Below are 26,275 nucleotides of genomic sequence, written 5' to 3'. Positions count from 1 at the left end.
TAAGTCTTCAGGGGCCACGGTTAGAATTACACGGTTAGAATAACCCCCCATTTGGGTTATTCTGGAGGTCCGGCGACAACGTCTCGTTCCCTGATTTCTTAGAAGGGTGTGAGTAGTGTGCTGTCACAGTTCAGTCAGGCTGTATGCTCACTAGACCCGAGGACACTTAGTGACCTTTGCACGCAGCACATGTACAGGAGTTTTTTAGGCTGAACGTTGCTCTCGCGGGCTAGTACCCTTTTCTCTGGCTCCATGCTTTGTCTTTTTTTCTTACTGCATTTATCTTACATAGTGTTGTTTCCGGGCCCGGGCCCTAGGTGCTGTGGGTACAGCTTTCCCAGAGCTGCAGCTCCCACTCTCTCAGGGCTCTGCACTTCACAAGGCAGTGAGTATAGACTGCCTGTTTGCAGACTGCTCGCCACACCCGGACTCTGGGTGCTTCTCGTCAGCTTAGGAGAGTCCGTGTGCTGCTGACTGATGTGTGCTCTGCAGGGACTTGGTGCTGGTTAGGTTTGCTGCCACGCACAGTAAGCCTCACAGGAGCTCCTCGTCCATCTGGTGGGTTTTTGCATCCATAGGTTCTGCTGAAGGCTTTCATAGCGAACCTGAAGTCGAGCTCCCCGACCGTCCGGCGGACAGCAGCCGGCTCCGCGGTGAGCGTCTGCCAGCACTCCAGACGGACACAGTACTTCTACAGCTGGCTGCTGAACGTGCTCCTAGGTAAGAGGTGGGCAGATGGCGATTCCCCAGGGCCGCGGTATCTCCAGCATTCACAAGAGATGGATCTTTGAGAGCAGGCGACTCGTTGGCCAGTGGACCAGACCCTTGGGCACTGGCTGACTGGGAAATGTGCACTAGGTCGGGGCTGCCGGGAGCCCGCACGGGGTCCCTGTCAGGGTTGGGAAGGGCTGCGCGTCCTCTGTGCAGGAGTGCGGGTGCAGCCATGCCCGTGGACAGCCAGCAGGGCTGTAGGTGGGGCCAGTGTGCCACCCCGCCTGGCTTCCTGGGCCTGGCTCCATGCAGCCAGGCAGCAGAGCCAGCACAGCCGGCCTCAGTGGCTCTGAGTGCAGGGAGTCCCCGAGGCCTGACCCTGAGCTGCAGGGCCCTGCGGTTCTCCTCGTGGTGTAGGTCTGTTCTCTGTTATCTTGAATGTGGGGCAGCTGTGGGAATCAGCCCCAGCAAATGCTGTAGCTGGCATGTGGACATTTATTATGAAAGGACTGCCTGACTTTCTTTTTTTAAAGTGAGAGGAGGGGAGATAGACAGATTCCCACATGCGCCCCATCGGGATCCACCCAGCAACCCCTGTCTGGGGCTGGTGCTCGAATCAAGTGAACTATTTTTAGCACCTGATGCTGACGTGCTTGGACCAGCTGAGCTATCCTCAGTTTCTGGGGCCTGATGCTTGAACCAATTGAACCACTCTTTACAGTTGGGAAAGAAGAAGAGAAGGGGGAGAGAAGCAGGTGGTTGCTTCTCTTGTGTGCCCTGATTGGGAATTGAACCTGGGACGTCCATATTCTGGGCTGATGCTCTATCCACTGAACAAACTGGCCTGGGCCCCACCTGACTTTCAAATGCAGCAAAACTCAATGTAGAGAAAGGCCTTGCTAGGTTGAGGACTTATGGGCACCTGTGATACTCCTCCGTAGTGAGATGTCCTTGTATGTTTTCACATGATGTTTGAGCCACCTTGGTCCCTCACTGCCAGCCTCATAACAGGCAGGGACTGCTGTGGATCTCTTCTCTCTCACCCTGAGTCCTCAGTCCCCCGCAGTGAACCCAATGTGAAGAACCTTGTGCTGCCTTCCCAGGTCTGCTGGTTCCTGTCGAGGACGAGCACCCTCCCCTGCTGATCCTTGGCGTGTTGCTTACACTGAGGTACTTGGTGCCCTTGCTGCAGCAGCAGGTCAAGGACACCAGCTTGAAAGGCAGCTTTGGGGTGACACGGAAAGAAATGGAAGTCTCTCCCTCGACAGAGCAGCTGGTGCAGGTAGGAGCCCTGGTCCATTCTAGGGCAGACACAGAAATGACTGACTTCCCGAGAGTCGGAGGGGAGCCCCAGAGCCGAGGGTTGAGAGGGTGGACTCGGGAGCCAGACCACACGGTCCAGGGCCTAGGTCACAGCCTCTAGCTCTGTGAGCTCCGTAGGACAGTCCCATCAGAGGGAAATGAAGGTAACCTCTCGTAAGGTTACTGGAGTGTCCCATGAGCCCTGCAGAAACTAGCCTGGCAGAGATCTCTGTCCCCCTGTCTCTAACAGCAGGGCCCATGATAAACATCTCTCCACCTGCTGTTCAGTCCTGAGTTTGTACACATAATAAGATACATACTGTCTTTTTATTCAGTTTTTAGACTCAGCAAAGACGTATGATTGATATAGTTACATGCTTTAAGCCCTGTAATATGAAGTGGGGATGCTGCTGACAGCATTTGGAAGGGCAGGTGTGGTGGAGGCAGTGTGGGCTGCTGAGTCCTTGTTTTCTGTGCTGGTTTGTTCACAGTAGGTAGCTTTAGAAATCAAGGCATAGCCGATTACCTGGTGCAGGGACTGTGGCCTCTCTCTGTGACGGGCCAGCCGCTCACCTGGGCCGTGACCTGGTATGCTCCACTAAACTTCACGTGCAGAGACAGGCGGAAGCCAGATTGCCTGTCACTGCAGTTTGCAGACTTGTGATCCGCATGCTAGAGATTCCCACCAGAAGAACTAAAAACAAGTGGTTAACAGTCTCTGCCCCTGAGAGTTTTTACTTATCCCCTTCGGTACTGTTGCTGCTTTTTAAAATATGTGTTTCTTTTATGATGTTAAAGGTAAGGATGCCCAACTCAGCAAATAAAAATACAGAGTTTCAGTTAATTTTGAACTATAAAATAATTCTGAATAATTTCATGGTGTAAGTATGCTTGAAATTACATAATTATCCTACAAAAAATGATTGGCTGTTTATCTGAAATTCAAATTGAACTGGGTGCTCTGTATTTTATCGGACAACCCTAATTAAAGGGGGAAGAATAAATTCATGAATTCCGTATAACATGACATAGTATTAGAAACAGTATGTAACACTTAACCTAATGCCTTTAGAAGTTTGGGAAGCTCTTTCTCAGTGACGCTCACGACTGTTTCGTTGTGACGAGATGTGTGTCAGCATCATCGCCCTCAGTGTAGACACTGTCCTCTCCTGTTCTAGTCCGTCGCCAGTTCAGGGGGAGGGAGAGCCTCATTCGTGTGCCTCCGCTTTTGGGGACTGCTCCACTGCTTCTAAGGAATGAATATAACACTGAGAAAAATGGTGGGAACTGAGAAGACCATGTGGAAGCTATTGGTCACCGGGTGGAAGCGACAGGAATTTATAGGGGCAGAAATTCAGTCACACGTTTTGCCAGCCTGAGACTATCGGAAGCAGAAAGCAAAACCCCGTGCCCATCAGAGAACCATGCCGGCAGCCCTTGTCTCTTGCCCCCAGGTCTACGAGCTGACCTTGCACTACGCGCAGCACCCGGACCACAATGTGGTGACGGGGGCCCTGGAGCTCCTGCAGCAGCTCCTCCGGACCCCTCCCCCAGGGCTGCTGCGGGCCCTGACCACGCCAGGCGGCCTGGCACAGCTCGGCGCCCCCAGCCGGGAGCTCGGAAGCCGCAGTCGCAGTGGCAGTATTGTGGAGCTGATAGGTGAGCTCTTAGCATGAGGACTGAGGACCGCAGTGATGCTGGCTCCTCCACTGGGTTCTGGGCCGGGCTAGTGACCTCTGGGATCCTCACCAAACGTACAGCGCCCTGCAAGCAGAGGAACACAGGTGTGAGGCAGTGAGGGCAAAGCACTGTCACTCTCTGTGGCATGGCTGCCTCCACGGGGTATTTCTGCTGTCGTGAAGTGAAAACAGTGGGGGGAGGGTTCCCGGACCTGTCACCTCTGTCACTTGACCAGAGATGGCATCTGCAAGTCTTCTGGGGATTTTAGTTTCTCTCTGCCCTCTGGGTCCCATTTGCTGTCCTGACTAACTTTAGAGAGGCCCTTCCGGTCCTGCCCTTGGGCCTCCTCCTGTGCTCTGGGGAGGGGGCTCCGGGGCCGTCCCCCATGCTGCCGCTCACTGACCACTGGTTCCTGGAGACTGGGCCCTGTCTGACATGGAGCTGCCTCTAGGGAGCTGGAGCACATGGGGGCCTGAGTCGCAGCCTCTGCAGCGAGTTTGGAGCAGAGGCTTCCGTAACTCCCAGCCTCCCCTCGGCCTCACTTTGTATGGTCAGCAGAGTACAGCAAATGTGGGGCGTGGCCTTGACTCAGCACCCACAGACCACAGGACTGGCTCATTTGCCTGACTGCTGCTTTGTTAACAGAAATGCTTGCCTGAACTAGGAGCAGAAATGTTAGTGTGCCTGTCCCCTGCCCTCTGTGCTGAAGAACCCTTTTCTCTGTGGAATGCGGGCCTTAGAAAAACTGATTGCTGAAATACTCATTTCTAATGATTGTTTCTCTGCATGTCGGGATGGCACTCTAATCAATTGAGCTATCCAGCCAAGGCTTCTAATGATTTTTTCTAATGAAAGTTTATATGTGATTATTAGTTGATCAAATAATCTGATGTTTCTAATGTTTTCAATTTGGCTTTTTAACCCTTTGAGTAGTACAAATGTTCATAATGTATGTCCTTGTGCCTCCTGACCATCCAGAGTATGATTGATTTATTTTAAAAATGTGTAAGGCAACATTAAAAAAAGGCAAATGTATGTTCTTCTTGTTTCCATAAATTGGTTATTAAACAAATATGATTTTAAGTTAAAACTGTAACTGTAACTAATTTCATTTTTTTTTTTAATTTCATTTTTTGAAAAAAAAAACCTCACTCCCGGGGTTCAGCAAGCTTGAAAAAAACTCAATACTCAGGGTTAAATGCATTTTATATGAGCTCTTTTGGAATTTTAGGTCTAGAGCTTTAGACATACTAGTATTCTCGAGTGATAATGTAGTTTTCATGTTGTCAAAGTTAAAGCGTAGCTGTGTGGTGTTGAAGCACCAGCTGCATGAATATGTTCACACATTCTCTGATTTTAAAGTTGAGTCAAGCTTTTTGGAGATTTTCTAATTCCTCCTGGATTTTAGTAGCTTGTAACCTTACTTCTGCCATTTTTTTTGGTGTGTGTGTGTGTGTGTGTGTGATTTACAGCTGGAGGCGGTTCTTCATGCAGCCCTGTCCTTTCAAGAAAACAAAAAGGTGATTATTTCCACAATCAGAGTCTTGATTCTTGCTGATTTTTCTGTATTTCCATAATGCAGTCAACTGTGCCTGTTCTTACAGAGTGGTTGTGGATACACTGTAGCAGGAATCGAATAGGCCCAGTTGGGTGGCTTTTAAAAATTGCTTGTGTATCAGAATTGCTTTGTCATAAACTTGTAAATGTTTTAGATCAGGGGTCAACAAGCTTTGTCTGTAAAGGGCCAGGTGGCATATATTTCAGCCCTGTGGGCCTCGCTGCCCCCTTTGCGACCGTGGACTCTGTCCCATGGCGGGAAGGCAGACACTAGTGGCACTAAGCTAATGCATACGGCTGCGTTCCAGCTGAACTTTTTCTTTTTTAGCTTTTATTTATTCATTTTAAAGAGAGGAGAGAGAGAGAAGAGGGGAGGAGCAGGAAGCATCAACTCCCATATGTGCCTTGACCAGGCAAGCCTAGGGTTTAAACCAGCAACCTCAGTGTTCCAGGTCGACGCTTTATCCACTGCGCCACCACAGGTCAGGCCCAGCTAAACTTTATTTACAGAGCAGGCGGACCGTACGTTGCCTGTTTCTGTTTTAGGAGTGTGTTATGTTTTATAAAGATAACTTATTGTGCCAGTCAAATCTGCTTAGTATTAGTCAAGAATAATGTTTGGTTAATTACTTAGTTAATTTGGGCCTAGTTTTAATTTTTCAGCTGTATTTGGCTTTGTACAGGCCAAAGTGTTGTCATATAATTAATTATTTTAATTAGAACAAAGTGTTTCTGATATAATTTGATAGTTTGGTACATGTTATCACTTTGCAACACCAGTTATTTATTTCTAGTCTAGATTACCATAGGAGGTAATTGCTATCATATTTTTATTTTGAAACCTTAAAAGACTAAATTTTTTTTATTGAGGTGTAATTGACATACAACACATTAATCTTTTCTGTGTGTCATGAGTTGAGTGAGAACCTGAGGCTTAATAGTATTTGCAGTGTTGAAGATGATGTTAATAGGAATCATACCCTACCTTTGACTGAGTTAAGCAACCATCTCCTAGAAGAACTTAGAATATTTTGGCCATTCTAGTGTGGGATACTTAGTCAGCTTTGAGATTTTGGTGAAACACTGAGATTGAAAACCAAAAGATTCCAGGAAAAGCTGGTCCTTTTGTTCTTGAATTTGGAGATGCTCAGCCTGTGGCCAAGTTACTCTGTTGCTTGCCTGCCTGCCTCCGAGCTGCTCTGTCCAGTGATGAAGGGAGATGGCTGCACGCTGTGGCCGGGAGGAGCTGTCCTGGGTCCTCTCAGCTGGCACAAGGGATATGTCCTCACATGCCTTTTAATTTTTTTTCCAGCATTCTTTTTTTTTCATTGAGAGCTGTAGTTTTATATGTTTGTGTTGTAACCTCAAAATCTTTTTATTTTTTAAACAATATTTGCCAATCTAAGAGAAAAAAGTGGAGTTGTTGGATGTAGGATCCTGTGAGGCTGGGTGTATGTGGCCTGGCCAAGGCGGACCCTGATCCCCTTGGGGAGGGCTGCTGGGAACAGATCTGCAAACCGTTGGTTCCACAGGCAGACTGCTTTCATTGACACCTGAGCCCACAAGGTGGCACTTCATGGGCTTTCTCAGGGTAAATAGCTTGTTCTGGAATAAAGGGGACCCTATTATTTTTTATTTCTTTTATTTATTCATTTTAGAGAGGAGAGAGAGGAGAGAGTATGAGAAAGAGAAAGGGGGAGAGAGAGAGAGAGAGAAAGAGAGAGAGAGAGAGAGAGAGAGAGAGAGAGAGAGAAAGAAAGGGGGGAGGAGCAGGAAACATCACCTCTCGTATGTGCCTTGACCAGACAAGTGCAGGGTTCTGAACCAGGGACCTCAGAGTTCCAGGTCGATGCTTTATCCACTGTGCCACCACAGGTCAGGCAAGGGGACCCTATTATTTAGTAGATAAGTGAAGTTGCTGTGTCACTTTCATCTACATTTTGGGTTTCCTTTGCTTTTTTTTAACTTTGTCCTCAATGTCACATCAGTTTAGACTTTTGGACATTGTTACACCTATGACTAGTTCTTTGAAGAGCAGTAAAATTAGAAGTTGCCAGTAATTATTTGTTACTGTCATTTAATGACATTTATATGTAATGTAACCATAGGATTTAATAAGCCCAGTTAGATTATGTTAAGACAGCGGTTCTCAACCTGTGGGCCGGGGTCGCGACCCACAGGTTGAGAACCACTGTGTTAAGACTTTTTATTTTCTTATTAATGTAGTCTTGAAACCATAATCTATAAAATATATTTATTGAACTTTGCAAAAGATGAGATGTTATTCAAACTTCCCAAATTGTACAGTACTTGAGTTCTGATTGTTAACCTTAGAATCTAGCAAATTAAAAGATGACAAAATAAAAGTGACCTTTGGGTGTAACAGTCTTATACATAAATTCTGATGTGCTATTGGAGACCCAGCACAAGTATCACAAGGGCTCATAGAGTTGTTCCAGCCATAGCTTACCATTGTTAAGATTAAACTAGAGTATTAATTATTTAACATTAACAGTAATCTCAGCCAATAAATATTTATTAGTTATTAAAATACTTGGCAGTACTATTGGAGAATTATTGCTTTAAACTTTCTTCCGTACAGGTTTATTAATATATGTGTGTGTGTGTGTATATTTTTTTTATTCAGTGAGAGGAGGGGAGGCAGACAGGCTCCTGCATGCGCTCCAACTGGTATTCACTCTGCAAGCCCACTAGGGGGCAATGCTGTGCCTATCTGGGGCATTCCTCTGTTGCTTAGTAACTGAGCTCTTTTTAGCACTTTAGGTGGGTGGAGGCCATTTAGCCATCCTCAGCGCCTGGGGCCAAGTCACTCCAATCTATCCATGGCTGCAGGAAGGGAAGAAGGGGGAGGGGAATGGGTGGGTAAGCAGATGGTTGCTTCTTCAGTGTGCCCTGATCTGGAATCAAACCCGGGACTTCCACATGCAGGGCCGATGCTCTACCACTGAGCCAATCAGCCAGGGCCAGGTTTATTAATTTTAATAATACTCTACAATATCTCTGCAGTCTTTGTGTTTAACACTCTAGAGGGATAAAAATGCATATAATGATAAACTGTGATAAACTGTGTGAGGGTGAATAAAATATGCTGATTGTCCACTTAAACTGGTCACTTATTTGATCTTCAAAGCCCTTCCTTTCGGCAAACTTTAAAGAACTCTTGCTGTGTCACTCCCCAGGGAAAGTGCTCTTTGGAGAAGCATCAGCCTTGGAGGAAGACTCTGAGTCGAGGTCGGAGGCCAGCAGCCCGGCCTTTGCAGGTAGCTCTCAGGGGTGGCGCTAGAGTCCCCCTTCCTCCGGTCCTCTGGCCCCTCCCCTGCCCTGGGCAGTGGTGAAGCCAGCCTGCTCATGGTGGAGGGGGAGAATTCGGGCTTCTTTTAGTGTTTACTTTAAAAGATGTGTCTGTTTTCTTGCATCATACATTTGCTGTTTTCCTGGGCTGTTTTAAAATTAGGTTTATACTCCTTGAGCTAAGTCTTTTTGAGTAGGGGCTGGTGGGTAAAAGTGAACTGCATGGGTTGTGAGGGGGAAATGGGATTAAAACTTGTGTCTAATAAACTTGGAAGAATTCTCCATTTGTTTACAGGTAATTACCGCTTAGGATTCTTCATTCACCTTACAGAGGCTGAGCACTGACTCAGAGACTAATAATTGGATTAAAAGAGAGTCGTTCAGGTTGTGGGATACTATTTGAAAGTATTTTTACGTAACTGAAAATAAGGCTGAGCTGTTAGGGAAGAAAAATGTGATAACCCTAGTGGTGATTATTTACATATTCATTTATTTTACAAAATAGAAATTGATTTTCTAATTACAAAAAACAGAGTTAAAACAACAGAAGTATAGCTATAATAATAAAGCTCAAGTTCTTGCTGACCCAGTGGCTTCCAGGAGTGACCGCTGCTCACAGCTTGGTGTAGATCTTTCTGTAGTTGTTTTTATGTAGTGTTTTGGGGTTTTTTTATGGAAACTGAAAGCTAAGTGAGGAACGTGGGGTGCAGATTTATGCTCTAGGAGAAGAGGAGCAGCTTGGGGTCTTGAACAGGCCTGGGAAGGAGGAGAAGCCACCTGGAAGCGGTGCTGAGTTGATCATCATGTTGTCATTTCTGAGCACTGCTTGCCTGGAGCAGAGGGTGCTGCGGGTGTGGCCCTGGCCCCGGCCCCTGCCCCTGAGCCCACTGCCCACGCGCGGCAGCTCTTGCCGTGCAGCTCCGAGCAGAGGCTGCAGCGGTGGATGCAGTTCAGGTTTGCCATGAGATACAAAGTGACATGTGAGGGGAACACTCAGCACTTCATAGGCGTCTGCTGCTGACTCTGGTTTCATTAACACGATGCAATGGTGTGAGAGGTGCATGCCACAGAAGGAAGCACTTTAGTTACGTTTGAAGGATGCACTATGATCTAGCTTTTGAAATACGCTAGCTCATATTTTCACTGTATTTCAGGAGTTTTGCAGTTAAAAGGGTGACAGTGGATTTTAGGGTATTTGATCCCCATGGGATGCTTTCCCCGGCCCTTTGAGGAATGAGTGTTTCTTTGTCTTCAGCCTCAGTCAAGGGTGAGATCTGCGGGGAGCTGGCGGCCTCTTCTGGGGTCTCCACTCCTGGCTCTGTGAGCTCGGCCGCCGACTCCACAGGCCATGACATCATCACCGAGCAGCCGCGCTCCCAGCACACCCTGCAGCCAGACTCGGTGGATCTGACCGGCTGTGACTTGACGAGCGCTGCCACCGATGGGGACGAGGAGGACATCCTGAGCCACAGCTCCAGCCAGATCAGCGCTGTCCCGTCCGACCCGGCCATGGACCTGAACGACGGGACCCAGGCCTCCTCACCCCTCAGTGACAGCTCCCAGACCACCACCGAGGGACCCGACTCAGCCGTGACCCCTTCCGACAGTTCAGAAATTGTAAGTGGACGAGGGGTGCCCTGGTTTTTGCCAAGGACTCTTCCTGGTGGCCCAGATCCGGACCCTCTTCCCACCTGACTCAGTAAAAACAGTGCAGAGGGCACCAGCTCAGCTTGTGACTAGAGAGCTTGACCCTCTGAGACCTTCCCTGAGGGAAATGGCCTAGTGTCTTTTGTGTTGAACATTGAGGTCAGAAATCAGATTAGTTGATGCTATGGACTCTGCTAAAACTGAGTGCTTTAAATTAATTTTTTAGGATTTTATTTATTAACTTTATAGAGAGAGGAGAGGTTAGGGGCAGCAAGAAGTATCAACTTATAATTGCTTCACTTTAGTTGTTCATTGCTTGTCATATGAGCCTTGACCCGGCCAGCCCAGGGTTTCAAACTTGTGACCTCTGTGTTCCAGGTCAATGCTCTGTACACTGAGCCACCACAGGCCAGACGCATTTTCTTTTTTATTAATTTTTGAGAGAGAGAGAGAGAGAGAGAGACAGGGAGACAGGAAGGGAGAGAGATGAGAAGCATCAACTCGTAGTTGCATCACTTAGTTTATTGATTGCTTCTCATACGTGCCTTGACCGGTTTGCTCAAGCAGAGCCAGTGACCCCTTGCTCAGGCCAGTGACCTTGGAATCATCGATGATCTCACGCTCAAGCTGGCAACCTCAGGGTTTTGAACCTAGGGTCTCAGCATCCTAGATCTATGCTCTATCTACTGCGTCACCACCAGTCAGGCAAAATTGAGTGCATTTTAAATTCTTTAAGACTTATTGGGCAGAAGTGAAAATCATTATTTAAAAAAAAAAAGAATCTTTAAGGAACCTATTATTAACAGATCTGTGGGCTTAATGCAATGTGGTTAATAACATTAACACTGCATTATGTTGATGCTTGACTTTTCTAAAAATGTTTACAACATACTCCACCTTACAGCATGTACTTAGGTACCTGTCATTTCTGCGTTAGTGGACAGGAAATACCTCAAGGACAGTCAAAATCAGAAGTTTGGTGCAAGAGTGATTATTACTAAGTTTTTTTTATTTTTATTTTTTTAATTTCTTTTTTGAAAATTAATTTTAATGGGGTGACATTAATAAATCAGGGTACATACGTTCAGAGAAAACATCTCCAGGTTATTTTGAGATTAAATTATGTTGCATACCCGTCACCCAAAGTCAAATTGTCTTCCGTTACCTTCTATCTGGTTTTGTGCCCCTCCCCCTGTAACCACCACGCTCTTGTCCATGTCTCTGAGTCTCGTTTTTATGTCCCACCTATGTATGGAATCATGCAGTTCTTAGTTTTTTCTGACTTACTTATTTCACTCCATATTACTAAGTTTTATACCCTAATTTTATTTTAAAACATTTGTACAACTGTTTTGCTCCTGCTGAACAAACTTTTTTCTGATTTACTTATTTCACTCCGTATTACTAAGTTTTATACCTCAATTTTATTTTAAAACATTTGTACAACTAAGTGTTTTGCTCCTACTGAACAAACTTATTAGGAACATGGCTTTGTTTTGTTTATACACTAATGAATACAGAAACACCCAGCTGCAGATTCTGGGTTCAGGCACCCACATGGCCCCTTTGAGCAGCTGTGCCCTGCATGTGGGTTTACAGTTCCCTGGTTACATGAGCTGGCTGGTGGTTGGGGTTTTAACCAGACGACCTGTAGGAGGGTGGGGCAGACAGTGCATAGTGGGCAGTGTTTGTTTTGTTTTTTTGTTTTTTTTGTTTTTTTTTTTTTTTTTTTCTGAAGTTGGAAACGGGGAGGCAGTCAGACAGACTCCTGCATGCGCCCGACCGGGATCCACCCAGTATGACCACCAGGGGGCGATGCTCTGCAGCAATCAGAGCCATTCTAACGCCTGAGGCAGAGGCCACGGAGCCATCCTCAGTGTCCGGACCAACTTTGCTCCAATGGAGCCTCAGCTGCGGGAGGGGAAGAGAGAGACAGAGAGGAAGGAGAGGGGGAGGGGTGGAGAAGCAGATGGGCGCTTCTCCTGTGTGCCCTGGCCAGGAATTGAACCCGGGACTCCCGCATGCCAGGCCGACGCTCTAACACTGAGCCAACTGGCCAGGGCCTGGGCAGTGTTTTTAAGCAAGGAACGGGTGAGCGAGTTCTCCTAGCACTTGGGGGCGGGGGTGGGGGTGGGGAGGGTGCTTGGCTCAGGAGCTGGGAGCCTGTGGAGGGGGTTGTTTGTTCACAGCCTCAGCTCCATGGGAAGCTCTCCTCTTTTTAGGAAGTGGTTTATGGATATATTTATTCGAAGGAAGAAGACTGACCATAGGAAATGGTGGATGCTCTCTCTCAGGGGACACTGCTGGGGTGGCTGGCGCTGGTCTCTCTGGCCTGTGGTGGGGCGCAGCGCCTTCCCTTGGTGTTTCTCACACCCTGTCATTCTCTCCATTGTCGAGGTGCTGCCATGTCCTGTATCTCATTGTTAATTATTGGCTGAACAAATGCAGGGAGTGTCCTACGAGCTGGGGCTGAAATTGAGGCACAGCGTACAAAACTGCTCCTGTGCAGCTGGTAAACCAGAGTGCCAGTCATCAGACTCTCTTTGGAGGGCAGAGTGACCATGTTCGGTTTTGGAGTGTGTGGACTGTCGTATACACACCTCTCCCTTGTGGAGCAGAAGCAGATGTAGACAGTGTGCAAACAAATGAGGACGACTGTGTTCCAGTAAAGCTTTATTTACAGAAACAGGTAGTGGGCCAGGTGTGCACGCCCTTCTACTAGGTGTGCCTGATGTGTGGTGCGGGGGATGAGCCAATAACCAGTCAGCAAGCAAGCACATAGCCCGGTGATTTTAAGTGCCATAGAGAAAAACAAGCAAATTGAAGGTTGGGATGGGAGTTTCCTCATGTGACAGCTCGGTGTAGGGGCTGCGGGGCTTGGCGTGGGGGAGCCTGCCAGGAGGAGAATGGGGCTATGCCATTGGCTTGGGGAGCCTGCCAGGAGGAGAATGGGGCTATGCCATTGGCTTGGGGAGCCTGCCAGGAGGAGAATGGGGCTATGCCATTGGCTTGGGGAGCCTGCCAGGAGGAGAATGGGGCTGTGCCATTGGTTTAGGGAGCCTGCCAGGAGGAGAATGGGGCTATGCCATTGGCTTGGGGAGCCTGCCAGGAGGAGAATGGGGCTATGCCATTGGCTTGGGGAGCCTGCCAGGAGGAGAATGGGGCTGTGCCATTGGCTTGGGGAGCCTGCCAGGAGGAGGATGGGGCTATGCCATTGGCTTGGGGAGCCTGCCAGGAGGAGAATGGGGCTATGCCATTGGCTTGGGGAGCCTGCCAGGAGGAGAATGGGGCTATGCCATTGGCTTGGGGAGCCTGCCAGGAGGAGAATGGGGCTGTGCCATTGGCTTGGGGAGCCTGCCAGGAGGAGAATGGGGCTGTGCCATTGGGCCGTGGAGCTTGGAGCAGGATGCCCTTCTTGTCCCTGCTCTCCTTCCACACAGGAGGGATGGTCACTGTGCTTGTGCTGTGAGACTCATGAAGATTGGGGCACGTAATACATGAAAAGTGCTTTTCACTCTGCCTGGTGTGCGGTGATGCACTCAGAACATGTTGTTTATTGTCAGGGAGCTTCTGGCTTTTTTTGTTAACTCAGCTGGAGGATGGAGAGTGGAGGAAATAATTCTTTCTGGTTGGGAACATTATACTAAATGAAATAAGAAAATCAGAAAAAGCCAAGAACGACCATATCTTCCCATGTATAAGATGCACCTTAATTTTGGGGCTCGAAATTTGAAAAAAAAGTATTAGATAAAGTTACTGAACTCAAGTTTTATTCATCATAAAATTCATGCAGCTCCTCATCACTGTCAAAACTCTCATCCATTAGCCTGTCCTCAACTGTGTCTGATGAGAATCACTGTCTTCATATATTGCCTGGTCCTCAGTTCCATCTGTGGCATTTGAAATGCCACAACCACTGTATAAGATGCACCTAGTTTTTAGGCCCCAAATTTTTCGAAAATAGGTGTGTCTTATATATGGGGAAATACTGTATTTGATTTCACACATAGGTAAGATATACAACTGAGACTCATGGACACAAACAAAAGTGAAGTGGGCCCTGGCTGGATTGCTCGTTGGTTAGAGCATCATTCTGATATGCAAAGGATGTTGGTTGGATCCCTGGTCAGGGCACATGCAGAAACAGATTGATATTTCTGTCTTTCTCTCCCTTCCTCTCTCTCTAAAATTAATTTTAAAAAAAAGTAGTTACCAAGGGAGGTGTTAGGGGGATGGGAGTAAAGAGGGACAAATATATGGTGACAGAAAATGATTTGACTTGGGGTGATGGGCACACAACACAATCAACACTTAAAATGCTTTAGAAATGTTTACTTGAAACCTGTGTGTTCTTACTGATCAGTGTCACTCCATTAAATTTAATTTTCTAAATAAAATTATTTAAAGAAAAACTAACTAGAAGGATTTGAAATGATACTTTAAATATGATACAGAACGTATTTCTGTAGTAATTTAATAGCATATGGAAAGCTCACCAGTTAAGGGGGCTTTGAGTAGATGTGAGGAGTCTTGCTGTGTGGAACCATAACCCAGTTTGTGGCTCCATAGATGAAAGACTGTCCAAGAATCAGCTGATTCAGGCCTGGCATTTGAGGATATAGCCTGATATATTGTTTGCTTTGGGTCTGAAAGATTTTTCCTCATTTTTGACTTACTGTAAAACTTGCTTGTGAAGATGAAAATTTTTATCTCTCTCAGAAAGAAATTTCCAGATTGGAAATTCTTTGGAATTTTTAGAGTTCAAGCTCTTTATAACGTAGTAGTAATGTGACTGGTCAGCTCTTGATAATTTATGTACGTGTCTCTATGTGCATTTGAGGAACAGCCTCTGTTCGTGTTTGAGACGTGGTCCGTCACATGTATGGTATCGCCTTTGCCCTTCTGTGCTGAGGGCTTGTCCCCCGGGGGTGACACTGCATACCCTCACAGACCCCTGTGAACTATTTAGGTGTTAGATGGCGCTGATGGCCAGTATTCGGCAATGGAGACGCAGCTGGGCCCATCCCAGGACGAGGAGGAGGAGGAGGAGGAGGAGGAAGAGGAGGAGGAGGAAGAGGCCATGGGCATCCTCCCTGATGAAGACATCGATGCCTTCACAGACTCCTCAGTGGGTAGGTCGGCTTCAGTGACTTGCTGAGGAACCTGAGCTCCCAGGAGGAAAGCTTGCTGTCTCCGTTTCCTGAGTTGTAAAGGAGGAAGACCAATGGAGAAACGATCTCTTTAGCGTTGTCTTTGTGTCAGTGTGCACATGGGTATTTTAATGGGCAGCGTGTCACTGAGTCCTGGTTTCTGTGTTCGGAAGCCCTTCAGCAGGCACACTTACTGAAAAGCATGGGCCATCGCAGACAGCCCTCGGACAGCAGCATGGACAGATTTGTGTCGAGAGAGGAGGCCGCTGACCCAGGAGAGCAGGAGAACAAGGTGCGGGGTTGAGGCTGGGCGGGGCAGCGTGGGGGCTGATGGGGGTCAGAGCTACGTGCTTCGCTGGCTTTCCTGGGCGGGGCCTCTGCCCAGCCTTCCCCCAGGCTGCAGCCTTGCCGGCCTCTCCAGGGCCTGCCCACTCCCAGACGGCTACCTGGGGCTCCGCCTCCCAGGGCTGCTCTCCTCGCCTGCCTCTCCAGGGCCTGCCCACTCCCAGACGGCTGCCTGGGGCTCCGCCTCCTAGGGCTGCTCTCCCACCCTGTCCTGTCTCCCTCCCGATTTCTTGCACCAGTCATTCGATGGTCCGTATGGCCTTGCATCATTTCTTGTTCTTGTTCCATTGAATTGATTGATTGTTTATTGTGATAAAATACACAGAACTTAAAATTTGCCAGTTTAGTGGCATTAAGTATATTCAGATTGTTGTGACCATCACCATATCCATCTCCAGATATTTCTCATCTTCCCAGACTGAAACTGTTCTCATTAAACAGACTCTCCATTCCCCTGTCCCAGCCCCTGGGACCCACCGTTTTCCTTTCTGTCTCTCTGGATTGGACTCCTCTGGGGGACGCATATAAGTAGAATCATACAGTATTTGACCTTTTGTGTGACTGGTGCATTCCACTGAGCATAATGTCCTCAAGGGTCATCCTTGTTGTAGGTGTCAGAATTTCCTTCCTTTAAAAAAAACTGAATAATACTACATTATATGTATGTACCACATTTTGTTTTTCTGTCCACCGATGAACACGGTTACTTCCACCTTTTGGCCATTATGAATAAAGCAATGTGGCTATGAACATGAGTGTACAGATATCTCAATCCTCTGATGTGAATGGCTGGGTCATACAGTAATTCTGTATTTACCCTTTTGATAAACTGCCTGTCCTCCCAGTTAATTTTAAGTCCCTTGAGGGCAAGAAATAGTGTTTTGTATTTAGTCCCACATAGGTGCTCAGTCACCATGGCAACCTCCATCATTCCTTTCATGTCTGAGCAAGGCCTCCTCTTTCTCAGCCTTGGGTTTTCCGCAGGCTGGAGTTCCTCCTTGTCCTGTGTGGCTCGTGCTGTACACCTCGAGCAGCCTCTCCTGAGTGCTGGCTCTCAGCTGCCTTCCTGTCCGCTGTGCCCTCTGCACTGAGCTCATCCCCGCCACAGCCCATGTGACCCTGTGTCCTAATGACCTCTTACCAGTCTGAACCTGCCCCACCATGGTCTGAGGTCACATGTGTCCACGGCAGAGAAGCAGGCGTGTGTGCATCCCCTGCACCCGGCCTGGCCTCTGCTCGGGAACTGTCCGTGGGGTGAACCAAAGGCCGAATGTTCAGGTTCTTCGGTTCTCAGACAGACAAGTGTCAGCTTCTCTGTTCTAGCCGTGCCGGATCAAAGGCAACATCGGACAGCCTACTGACGGTGACTCTGCCCCCCTCGTCCACTGTGTCCGCCTTTTATCGGCTTCGTTTTTGCTGACCGGGGAGAAAAATGGTGAGTATGGAAGGACCGGCGCGGAGTTGAGGGAAGCCTCGCTGGGTTTCAGAGTCAGCCTGGTGACCAGTTTCATGTCCGGTCACAGTTGCCGAGGAAGTCAGGGCGGGGGGAGCGTGAGCATCGGTTTCAGAGACAGGAGGGCGAGGGGAGGGAATGACAGGCCACGGCGTTTGTGGGTCTGGTGTTGCTTTTTTGGGAGCTAAATGTTTGCTGCTCCGAAGCTGAAGGTGATGCAGGGGGTTTCTCTGCAGCGCTGGTTCCGGACCGGGACGTGCGTGTCAGCGTGAAGGCGTTGGCGCTCAGCTGTGTCGGGGCCGCAGTGGCGCTTCTGCCCGAGGCTTTCTTCAGCAAGCTCTATAAAGTGCCTCTGGCCACCGCGGAGTGCCCTGGTGCGTTAACATTCCCGCCTCCTTCCTCTGTTTAATCGCTATTTTGAAAACGATTTCTGTCCACCGTGCCTATTTTAGTTTCAGGGCATTGTGCGGTCAGCTGACTGGTATCTGAACTGTGTGTGGCACTCTGTTAACACATAGATCCCGGTGTCTTGGAATACACACAACAGGACAATAGAATTCTGGGAGTGTAAGGCCCAGTTGACTGTATGTTGAGTTTTTTCCAAAAGCACAAATTCGTACATAATCAACATTTGTACCACAGCCCCACTGGCCGGGCCCGATGTTCACCCTCAGTGACAGGTGGGGACTGAGGGCGGCCGGGGCGTCCTCTGGTGTGGCCCCCATAGCAAACGTCCTGGTCACACCTACTTACTGAGCTGTGGCGGGGAGGCCTCGCTCCCGAAACTCGCCTCACACCCTCCCTTCCTCACTCTTTCTTTGGGTGAGGGGACAGACTTGTGCTTTTGGATGTTTTAGCTAGGTGTGGACTAGTCTGAATTTTTTCTAATCTTCTTTGAAGTCAAAAGTTAGAATTTTGCTTACCAGCTGACAGTCTGGGGTTGTCACCTGCTGTGTGTTGAGTGACACCAGGGAGATGCCACATCAAGAGCCTCTGTTCCCTGGACACGTTTACCACTGAGGTTACTCTGGTCGGATCTTGTCTGGATCTGGAATGCCCGTGGCCCTTCTTACCTCTTTCCTGGGAATTAAGCTTTAATTGAGTCAGGAAGTTGAAGGTGGGACCTTTCCGAGCGGCTGGGCCATTTGTCCCCACAGAGGAGCAGTACGTCTCAGACATCTTGAGCTACATCGACCATGGGGACCCGCAGGTCCGAGGGGCCACGGCCATTCTGTGCGGGACGCTCATTTGCTCCATCCTCAGCCGGTCCCACTTCCAGGTGGGGGATTGGATGGGCTCTGTTCGAACTCAGACAGGTAACTGCGACCTCTGAGGATGGCCCTTTCTGGGTGCCATTGTCATGTCCCAGTTGACATGAAGGGCGTTTGTTCCTTGCTCTTCTGGTCAGGAAATACATTCTCTCTGGCGGACTGTGTTCCTTTGCTGCAGAAAACCCTGAAGGATGAGTCTTCCGTAACTTGCAAGTTGGCGTGTACAGCTGTGCGGGTGAGCATCGTGGAACTCGTTTCTTTGAGAACTGGAAACTTGACCATTGTTATAATTAGAATATAAAATACATCCAGATGTTCTCAAGCTGTAAACAATAATAAACAATAATACATATTTAGCTTTGGAGAGAAACAAACCATTGCTGTTAAAGTTGCGGTTCAGTTGACTTTTAAGTTTTGATTCTCAGAGTATTTGTTTGACGTATACTTTTTCATGAAGAGTATATTTAGAGCCCTGGCTGGGCAGCTCAGTTGGTTAGAACGTTGTCCCCATACGCCAAGGTTGCAGGTTTGATCCCTGGTCAGGCACTTACAAGAGTCAGCCAATGGATGCATAAATAAGTGGAACAACAAATCAATGTTTTTCTCTCTTTCTTTCTCTTCCTCTCTCTCTGAAATCAATAAATAAAATTAAAAATGAGTATATTTAGAAATAGAGCTTGCTAACATGAAGTGTCAAACCTGTTGAATTAAAAACAACAGCTCCATTAGGCCACAGAATGCTGAGTTACAATAAGGCCTAGAGGGCATGAGTCACCTCTGTTGGTGTCAGTGGCGTGGCCTCTGTCCTTTGTGTGGTAGCATGTCCAACCTTTCTGTGCCACCTGATTTATAAATGACACGGGCCAGTCGCCAGGGGAAAACCTAACCAGTGGAAATCAAAACAAAAGCCCTAAGTTGTCCGTTTGTAGGCTGCCTTCCCTTTTTCAAATTTCGTGACCTGGGCAGAATCCTTCCTCAGTACCAAACGGCCAAGTTTTGGTCGAGCAGAGATGTGCTGTCAGCATGGTCAGGTCTCTGGCCCCTCATCAGCCTGTGTGTGGAAGTGCCCATGTGTGTGCTGGGGCACAGGGGCCGTGTGGCCACTGGAGCCCTGTTCTGTCCCCTTGTGGAGCACTGTACATAGTGACATCAGCAAGGGTGTGGGCCCCAGGTCGCTACCCTGGTTCTGAGACTTGCTTTAGAAGTGGAGTGGTGTTACCCAGTCTCCCTCTGCTGCTGGTAAGGGTCTGTGAGGTGGGTGTTTTAGGGGAGACAGGCAGAAGGGGGAGGAAGAGGAGAATTAAGATTAGGCAGGAAGATGCTATGAAACTTGAGTTGACTGGAGCGAAGCCTACGTTGTCAGCATCTCGCTGAGACACGTGGAACAAGCGTGTGCGAGTGAGGTGACTGACCGGACGCCGCTGTGGTGGCCTTGCTTTCCAGCACTGCGTCATGAGCCTCTGCAGCAGCAGCTACAGTGACTTGGGCTTGCAGCTGGTCACCGACGTGCTGAGCCTGAGGAGCAGCTCCTACTGGCTGGTGAGGACGGAGCTGCTGGACACTCTTGCGGAGATGGACTTCAGGTGTGTGTGCCGGCTTCTCTACACGGGGACTGCGGCCCCTCAGGGTTCACACTGCGTATTGGAAGGCCCAGGCCATTGATGCAGGTAGTGATGGTTACCAGGTAATCCTAGGTAGTGAGTGTCGCCAGGTAGCCCCGGTACTGTCACCAGGTAGCCCCTGGTGGTGAGCATTGCCAGTTAGTCCCAGGTAGCATCTCCAGGCAACCCCCAGATATCACTTGATAATCCCAGGTACTTAGCTGTACCGGGCCTCCCCAGGCAGTGGGCATCCCCAGGTGACCAGCAGCAGGAACCTGAGGGGATATAGCCAATAGCGCTTTCCTCTGTCTCACCCCACCCTCTCCTGGACATTTCTCAGTGCGGCAGCGCGGGCACTTTTCTGGTGGTCTTAGTCTTCTCTGATGGTGAGGTCAGAGGGCTCAGACTTAAGATCCAAAGCTCGTGTCAGGTCTGCGTTCTTAGGAGGATCATCACCATCCTGAATGTGGGCCAGAGAGCAGATTTCTGTTCTGTCACAATAAAAAAATGAATTTTGATGTGCTGTAGTTTTTCATTAGAACTGAGTTTTTTGGTTCGTGTTGCTTTCTTTCAGAAGCGAAATTTTCCTTTATTACCCAGGTTTTTTTGGAACCCCATTTGCAGGGGCTGGTCGTGTACCAGGGGCGTGCTGGCCACCCTCTGCTGGATGTTTGCTTGCACCTTCAGGACCCCTCTGAGAACTGGGGATCGTCTCCCCAGAAGGGACACTGAGTGCCACTGGCCGCAGCTAGTGAGCGGGGCGGGGCGACCCCTTCCCGAAGCTGCCCACGTTCTGCCTTTGCCTTTAGCTAATCCTCAGGGCACCCGGAGTCCGCAAGTATGAAGGGATACGAGTTCTTGCTGTAATGTGGTAGTATTTCCATTATTTTAAGTAAGTTCTGCCCTCAGGTTTCTTCAGTGCCCAGACTAAACCACTCTGGGGCCGCCCTGCCCTAGCGATTTATTAATAGCATCATTCCGGCCATCAGAGGTGTGTTTGGAGTAATGAACTGTTGCATTGTGAAATGTGTTCTTTCGTTAGGTTGGTGAGTTTCTTGGAAGCAAAAGCAGAACACCTGCACAGAGGCGCTCACCACTACACAGGGGTAAGCAGCGCATCTCCGTGAGGCTGTGTTGATCCTCCATGTCACCCTGTCCTGGTGCGGAGTCTCACTGCCGGCCTGCTGCTCAGACTCACTCCTGTTCAGTTGTGCAAGTTGTGATTGTTTGGTGTTAACTTGAGATGAGTGCTCTTGAGTTCTTTCTCATTGGCTTTCCAAAATTTCATACTGAAAATTTTAGTTAAATATGGAGATTGTCTCTTTTCTTATCCCCAAAGCTTTTAAAACTACAAGAACGAGTGCTCAACAACGTGGTCATCTATTTGCTCGGAGATGAAGACCCCAGGGTGCGACACGTTGCTGCCGCTTCCTTGATGAGGTACGCACCACGCACCCGTCTCCTTATTCGCGTCTCTGCTTCAAGCACTAAGGTTGTGAGAGCGGGGAGAGAGGGACATTCGTAGGTCATAGGTCAGTGTTCCTGAATCTCGAGGTCACTTCTAGCTACTCCTAAACTCTCAAAAAAAAATTGGTTCTCTCCTGCAAGAGTCTACAATGACAATGGACACAACAACAAAATACTAACTTCCTGTTATAGCAGTATTGACTTTCATTGTGAAGACTTTGGAACATAGAGAATGTATAAGTCCCCTTCACTTCTGCCTCTTGGAGATGATAATTACTCTTTTTATTTATTTATTTTTTTGTATTTTTCTGAAGCTGGAAACGGGGAGAGACAGTCAGACAGACTCCCGCATGCGCCCGACCGGGATCCACCCGGCTCGCCCACCAGGGGCGAGGCTCTGCCCACCAGGGGGCGATGCTCTGCCCCTCCGGGGCGTCGCTCTGCTGCGACCAGAGCCACTCTAGCGCCTGGGGCAGAGGCCAAGGAGCCATCCCCAGCGCCCGGGCCATCTTTGCTCCAATGGAGCCTTGGCTGCGGGAGGGGAAGAGAGAGACAGGGAGGAAGGAGGGGGGGGGTGGAGCAGCAAATGGGTGCTTCTCCTATGTGCCCTAGCCGGGAATCGAACCTAGGTCCCCTGCACGCCAGGCCGACGCTCTACCGCTGAGCCAACCGGCCAGGGCGATAATTACTCTTGATACTTTGCTGCGTGTCCTGTATAGGAGTTTCTTTTCACAACATCCGGTCAAAATATACGTGTGGTTTGGCAATCTAATAATTTCTACTTATATTATTAGCATCTTCCAGTTACCCAATATTCCTCTAAAAAAGAAATTTTGATTAGTGCCATTTTTTACTATATTGCTCTGATAAGCTTTAATATAAATAATATTTGTTTGGATGTTAAAGTTATCTTTTTTATTGAATTTATGGGGGTGACACTGGTTAATAGATTATATAGGTTTTAGGTATACAGTTATATAATACTGTGCATATTATGTATTCACTACTGCAAATCTCCTTCTGAAGTTTTTTTTTTTAATTTTATTTATTTATTTATTTTTTACAGAGATAGTGAGAGAGAGGGATAGACAGGGACAGACAGACAGGAACGGAGAGAGATGAGAAGCATCAATCATTAGTTTTTTGTTGCGCGTTGCAACACCTTAGTTGTTCATTGATTGCTCTCTCATATGTGCCTTGACAGCGGGCCTTCAGCAGACCAAGTAACCCCTTGCTGGAGCCAGCGACCTTGGGTTCAAGCTGGTGAGCTTTTGCTCAAACCAGACGAGCCTGTGCTCAAGCTGGCGACCTCGGGGTCTCGAACCTGGGTCCTCTGCATCCCAGTCCTATGCTCTATTCACTGCGCCACCACCTGGTCAGGCTAAAGTTATCTTTGAGTTAAATAATGAACAGTGCTTCAGTCAACATTGTTACACATAAAAGTTTATGTATCATTTCTTTTTCCTTTAAATTAATTTTTGGAAATTGAGGTACTAAGGGAAGTTTTTTGATGCTTTTTTTTTCTAATAGCTTTTTTGAGGTATAATTTATACTTCTTGAGTGTAAAATTAAATGAGTTTTAGTACATTTACGTACTTGTGTAAGTATCACCACAATCCAATTTTAGGACATCTTTATCACCCCACAAAGATCCCTTGTGCCCGTTTACAAACCCCGAGTTCCCACCCATACCCAGGCAACCACAGACCCACTTCCTGTCTCCAGAGAGCCCCCTTTTCCAGACATGTTCTGTAGACGGGACCATACAGTAGGTGAGCTTCGGCCCTGGCTTCTTCACTGAGTGTGTGAGGGTCAGCGTGCATAGTGGCTCGCAGTGGTGCGTCCTGCGATCGCTGCAGAGTCCTCTGTCATAGGGATCATTTCGTTCTTCCCTTTCGCAGATTATGGGTATTATTTACTTCCTGAGACTGTGAGTGTTGCTGGGAGCACTTGCCCAGAAGACTTTGTGTGGGCTCCTGTTCACTCTCTGGGATTGGCCCCAGGAGTGGGCTTTTTGTGGGTGTTGGCACGTGCTGTGAGGCGACTCTCCTGACGTCTGCCAGTTTCTTCTCCCGACGCCAAGCCGTGACCGTGCCTGGTTCTGCTCGCCAGACCGACAGTACAGGAACAAATACACGTCAGCTGTTTACAGAAATTGGTATCTTTTGCCTGACTGACCTGTGGTGGCGCAGTGGGTAAAACATCAATCTGGAACGCTGAGGTCCCTGGTTCAAAACCCTGGGCTTGCCTGGTCAAGGCACATATGGGAATTGATGCTTCCTGCTCCTCCCCTTCTCTCTCTCTCTCTCTCTCTCTTTCTCTCTCTGTCACTCTCTCTAAAATAAATAATAAATCTTTAGAAAAAAAAGAAATTGGTATTTTTTTAAAATCACTTTGGTTTTAAAGATAATACATGTTTACTGAACAAAGTATAAGGAAAACAAAAAAGTAAGTAAAAACCTTTGTGATCAAACTACTCAGTGAAAACCGAAGTCATACTTGGTGACATCCTGTCCACTTGCATTGTTGTCATTTGCATTTCTTTGCTTGTGAGGTGAACCTTTTCAGTGACTTAACTGGGTCTGTGTGACTTGCCTCGTCAAAGATTTTCTATCTTTACCATTTTCTGAAAATGACAGCGGTTTATTATATACCCTGGAAAAAATGGTGCTTCATGACCAAGTCTCTATGGAGGAGGTTTAAATGAGAGATATTGGGGTTTACAAACCAACGTGATAAAACGGCTGTTTCCCGCAGCTCCACCCCCACACCGCCTGTGATGAGTGCGCGGGTCCTCTCGCATGTACAGTGCGCACTGAGTGCCAACCGCACCTGCAGGAGAGCCGCCCGCCCGTGCCCTGCGTGGGGTTCAGCTGAGAGGGGTGGCCACACTGTGGAAAAGGGGGGTGGTCTTCTGTGGGCGGGCGGTGTTGGAGGCTTAACCACCTCGGCAGAGAAGGGTGGTGAGCCCACAAGGTGAGTTCCGGTACTCTGGAGGTGAATGAACCTTACTCTTATGCCCTAGGCTTGTCCCAAAGCTGTTTTATGACTGCGACCAAGGACAGGCTGACCCGGTCGTGGCTGTGGCGAGGGACCAGAGCAGTGTTTACCTGAAGCTTCTCATGCACGAGGCGCAGCCCGCATCGCACTTCTCCGTCAGCACGATCACCAGGTACACCGCCAAGCAGCATGGGGTGACGCCCCCTTTCCTGGTGCCTTGCTATAGGGCTTTCGTCTACAAAGGGTTTTTAGGGGGAAAAAACCCTTTAGGGGTTTAGGTGAGGCTGTTTGAGAAGGTGGACTTCCTTGGACAGGAGATTTCTCTTTTTCAGGATTTAGCACCCACCTCTTTATTGAGTAAGTCACGCAGAGTGACACCGTAAACCTCAGCTTGTTCATCACAAGCCACATACCGACAGTGTGTTTTCTGTTTGCTGTCTTATCTGAGAACTTGTCCATTAAACTTTTCACTTTCAGTTACCTTCTATGTGCCTGGTTGCAGCATGCCTGTTAATTTTTAGGTGAGCGGGATATTTAAGAATGCCAGTGTTATTTAGGGCTATCCACTGGGTCAGTGATTTGTAGTAAATATTAACATTTATTGTGAGAAACTTTGATGTGCAGTTTCAAATGGCTCTACAGTCTCGTCTGATTCTCAGATGAGCAGCACAGACTGTACAAGGAATTGTTAAGCTTAGGGAGTCGCTTTTTCTAAATGTCATTTCAGAATATGTATGTTAGGTGCCCACAGATAGAGTTTCATTAAAATTGGTTATTAACTGTGAACTTTGAGAACTCTCCCAGTTCCGAACCCAGGCTGGCCTTGACCTTCAGCCATGGTCCGTGTGAACACTAGGGCCACTGTGGTGCTGCGTCTGTAGCTTTGCTGTCCGCTGTTACAGAATTGATGTCAGCAGAGAACAGCCTTCTCCTAGTGTGTTGTTGAGCGCTTCCGTGGATAGGACACTGTGCAGAAGTGCATCGAACACTGGCCTGTTGGGGCTTCGTTCGTAGAGTCAGAGAGTTGGGATTCCTGTGTGTTGTGGCTACAGGGAGGGTCTGAGTTGCTACAAGCCGTGGATGGTGAGTGGGATGGGGCCAGTGGTCCCGTGGGAGGACGACTTTCTTTTGTTGGAACCAGGAGTAGCTTCATGTCAGATTTCTTTTCACTTGGAGTTTGAAAAATGGGGACCCAGGACATGGGGGGGGGTTGCAGGCGAGGCCATGGTGAGGAGAGTGTTGTCCAGGCCCACGGCGAAGGCGTCAGGGCAGCCCGGAGGGAGGCAGGGGTCGTTTCAGCCATTTTTATAGTATAGTGGCCAATTTATTTCCAGTCTTTCTTTAATGTGTAAGCCAAGGCTACTTTAACGTTTTGTGGCTTTTAATCTTAAACTGTAAAAAGCCAGTTGAATTTTGAAGTGTCATAAGCTTTAACAGTAGGTTTTAAGTTTTCATCTTTTTCTTATCAGAATATATAGAGGCTATAATTTACTACCAAGCATAACGGACGTAACCATGGAGAATAACCTCTCCAGAGCGGTCGCAGCGGTGTCTCAGCAGCTCATCACGTCCACCACACGGGCGCTCACAGTGAGTCTCCTCTGGTTGGTCTTAATGAAATTAGTGTTCAGTAGTTTGTAAGGTCAGTTCTTAAAGATGATGTATTAGACTCTGTATGTGGGGCTTACTAAGATTTGTGTTTCCTTGAATAAAGTCTTGGTTTATTCCAATAGGAATGTAGACAACTTTTTTTCTGATTGTTAAAGTAACAAATAGTCG

General features: G+C 48.1%; 1 protein-coding gene across 4 annotated transcripts in view; it reads left to right on the top strand.

The window, feature by feature from the left end:
• Window positions 1-26,275, top strand: part of HTT (huntingtin) — a 128,859-nt gene that overhangs the window by 29,668 nt on the left and 72,916 nt on the right. For 3 of the 4 annotated variants that reach the window (XM_066280426.1, XM_066280424.1, XM_066280427.1), the window contains exons 7-23: window positions 579-720; window positions 1,815-1,993; window positions 3,468-3,672; window positions 5,166-5,213; window positions 8,451-8,531; window positions 9,818-10,179; window positions 15,179-15,341; window positions 15,533-15,651; window positions 17,028-17,139; window positions 17,394-17,531; window positions 18,315-18,473; window positions 18,566-18,663; window positions 19,872-20,011; window positions 21,072-21,135; window positions 21,369-21,469; window positions 24,522-24,668; window positions 25,966-26,086. In XM_066280426.1, the coding sequence (XP_066136523.1) occupies window positions 579-720; window positions 1,815-1,993; window positions 3,468-3,672; window positions 5,166-5,213; window positions 8,451-8,531; window positions 9,818-10,179; window positions 15,179-15,341; window positions 15,533-15,651; window positions 17,028-17,139; window positions 17,394-17,531; window positions 18,315-18,473; window positions 18,566-18,663; window positions 19,872-20,011; window positions 21,072-21,135; window positions 21,369-21,469; window positions 24,522-24,668; window positions 25,966-26,086 (2,379 nt within the window). The remainder of the gene's footprint in view (window positions 1-578; window positions 721-1,814; window positions 1,994-3,467; window positions 3,673-5,165; window positions 5,214-8,450; window positions 8,532-9,817; window positions 10,180-15,178; window positions 15,342-15,532; window positions 15,652-17,027; window positions 17,140-17,393; window positions 17,532-18,314; window positions 18,474-18,565; window positions 18,664-19,871; window positions 20,012-21,071; window positions 21,136-21,368; window positions 21,470-24,521; window positions 24,669-25,965; window positions 26,087-26,275) is intronic. The other variant, XM_066280425.1, reaches the window with a different exon arrangement.

Source organism: Saccopteryx bilineata, chromosome 5 (assembly GCF_036850765.1).
Source record: "Saccopteryx bilineata isolate mSacBil1 chromosome 5, mSacBil1_pri_phased_curated, whole genome shotgun sequence".
In the NCBI taxonomy this organism is placed as follows: Eukaryota; Metazoa; Chordata; class Mammalia; order Chiroptera; family Emballonuridae; genus Saccopteryx; species Saccopteryx bilineata.
Note: the sequence above shows the minus strand (reverse complement) of the source record. Positions and strands in the feature narration are given on the sequence as shown.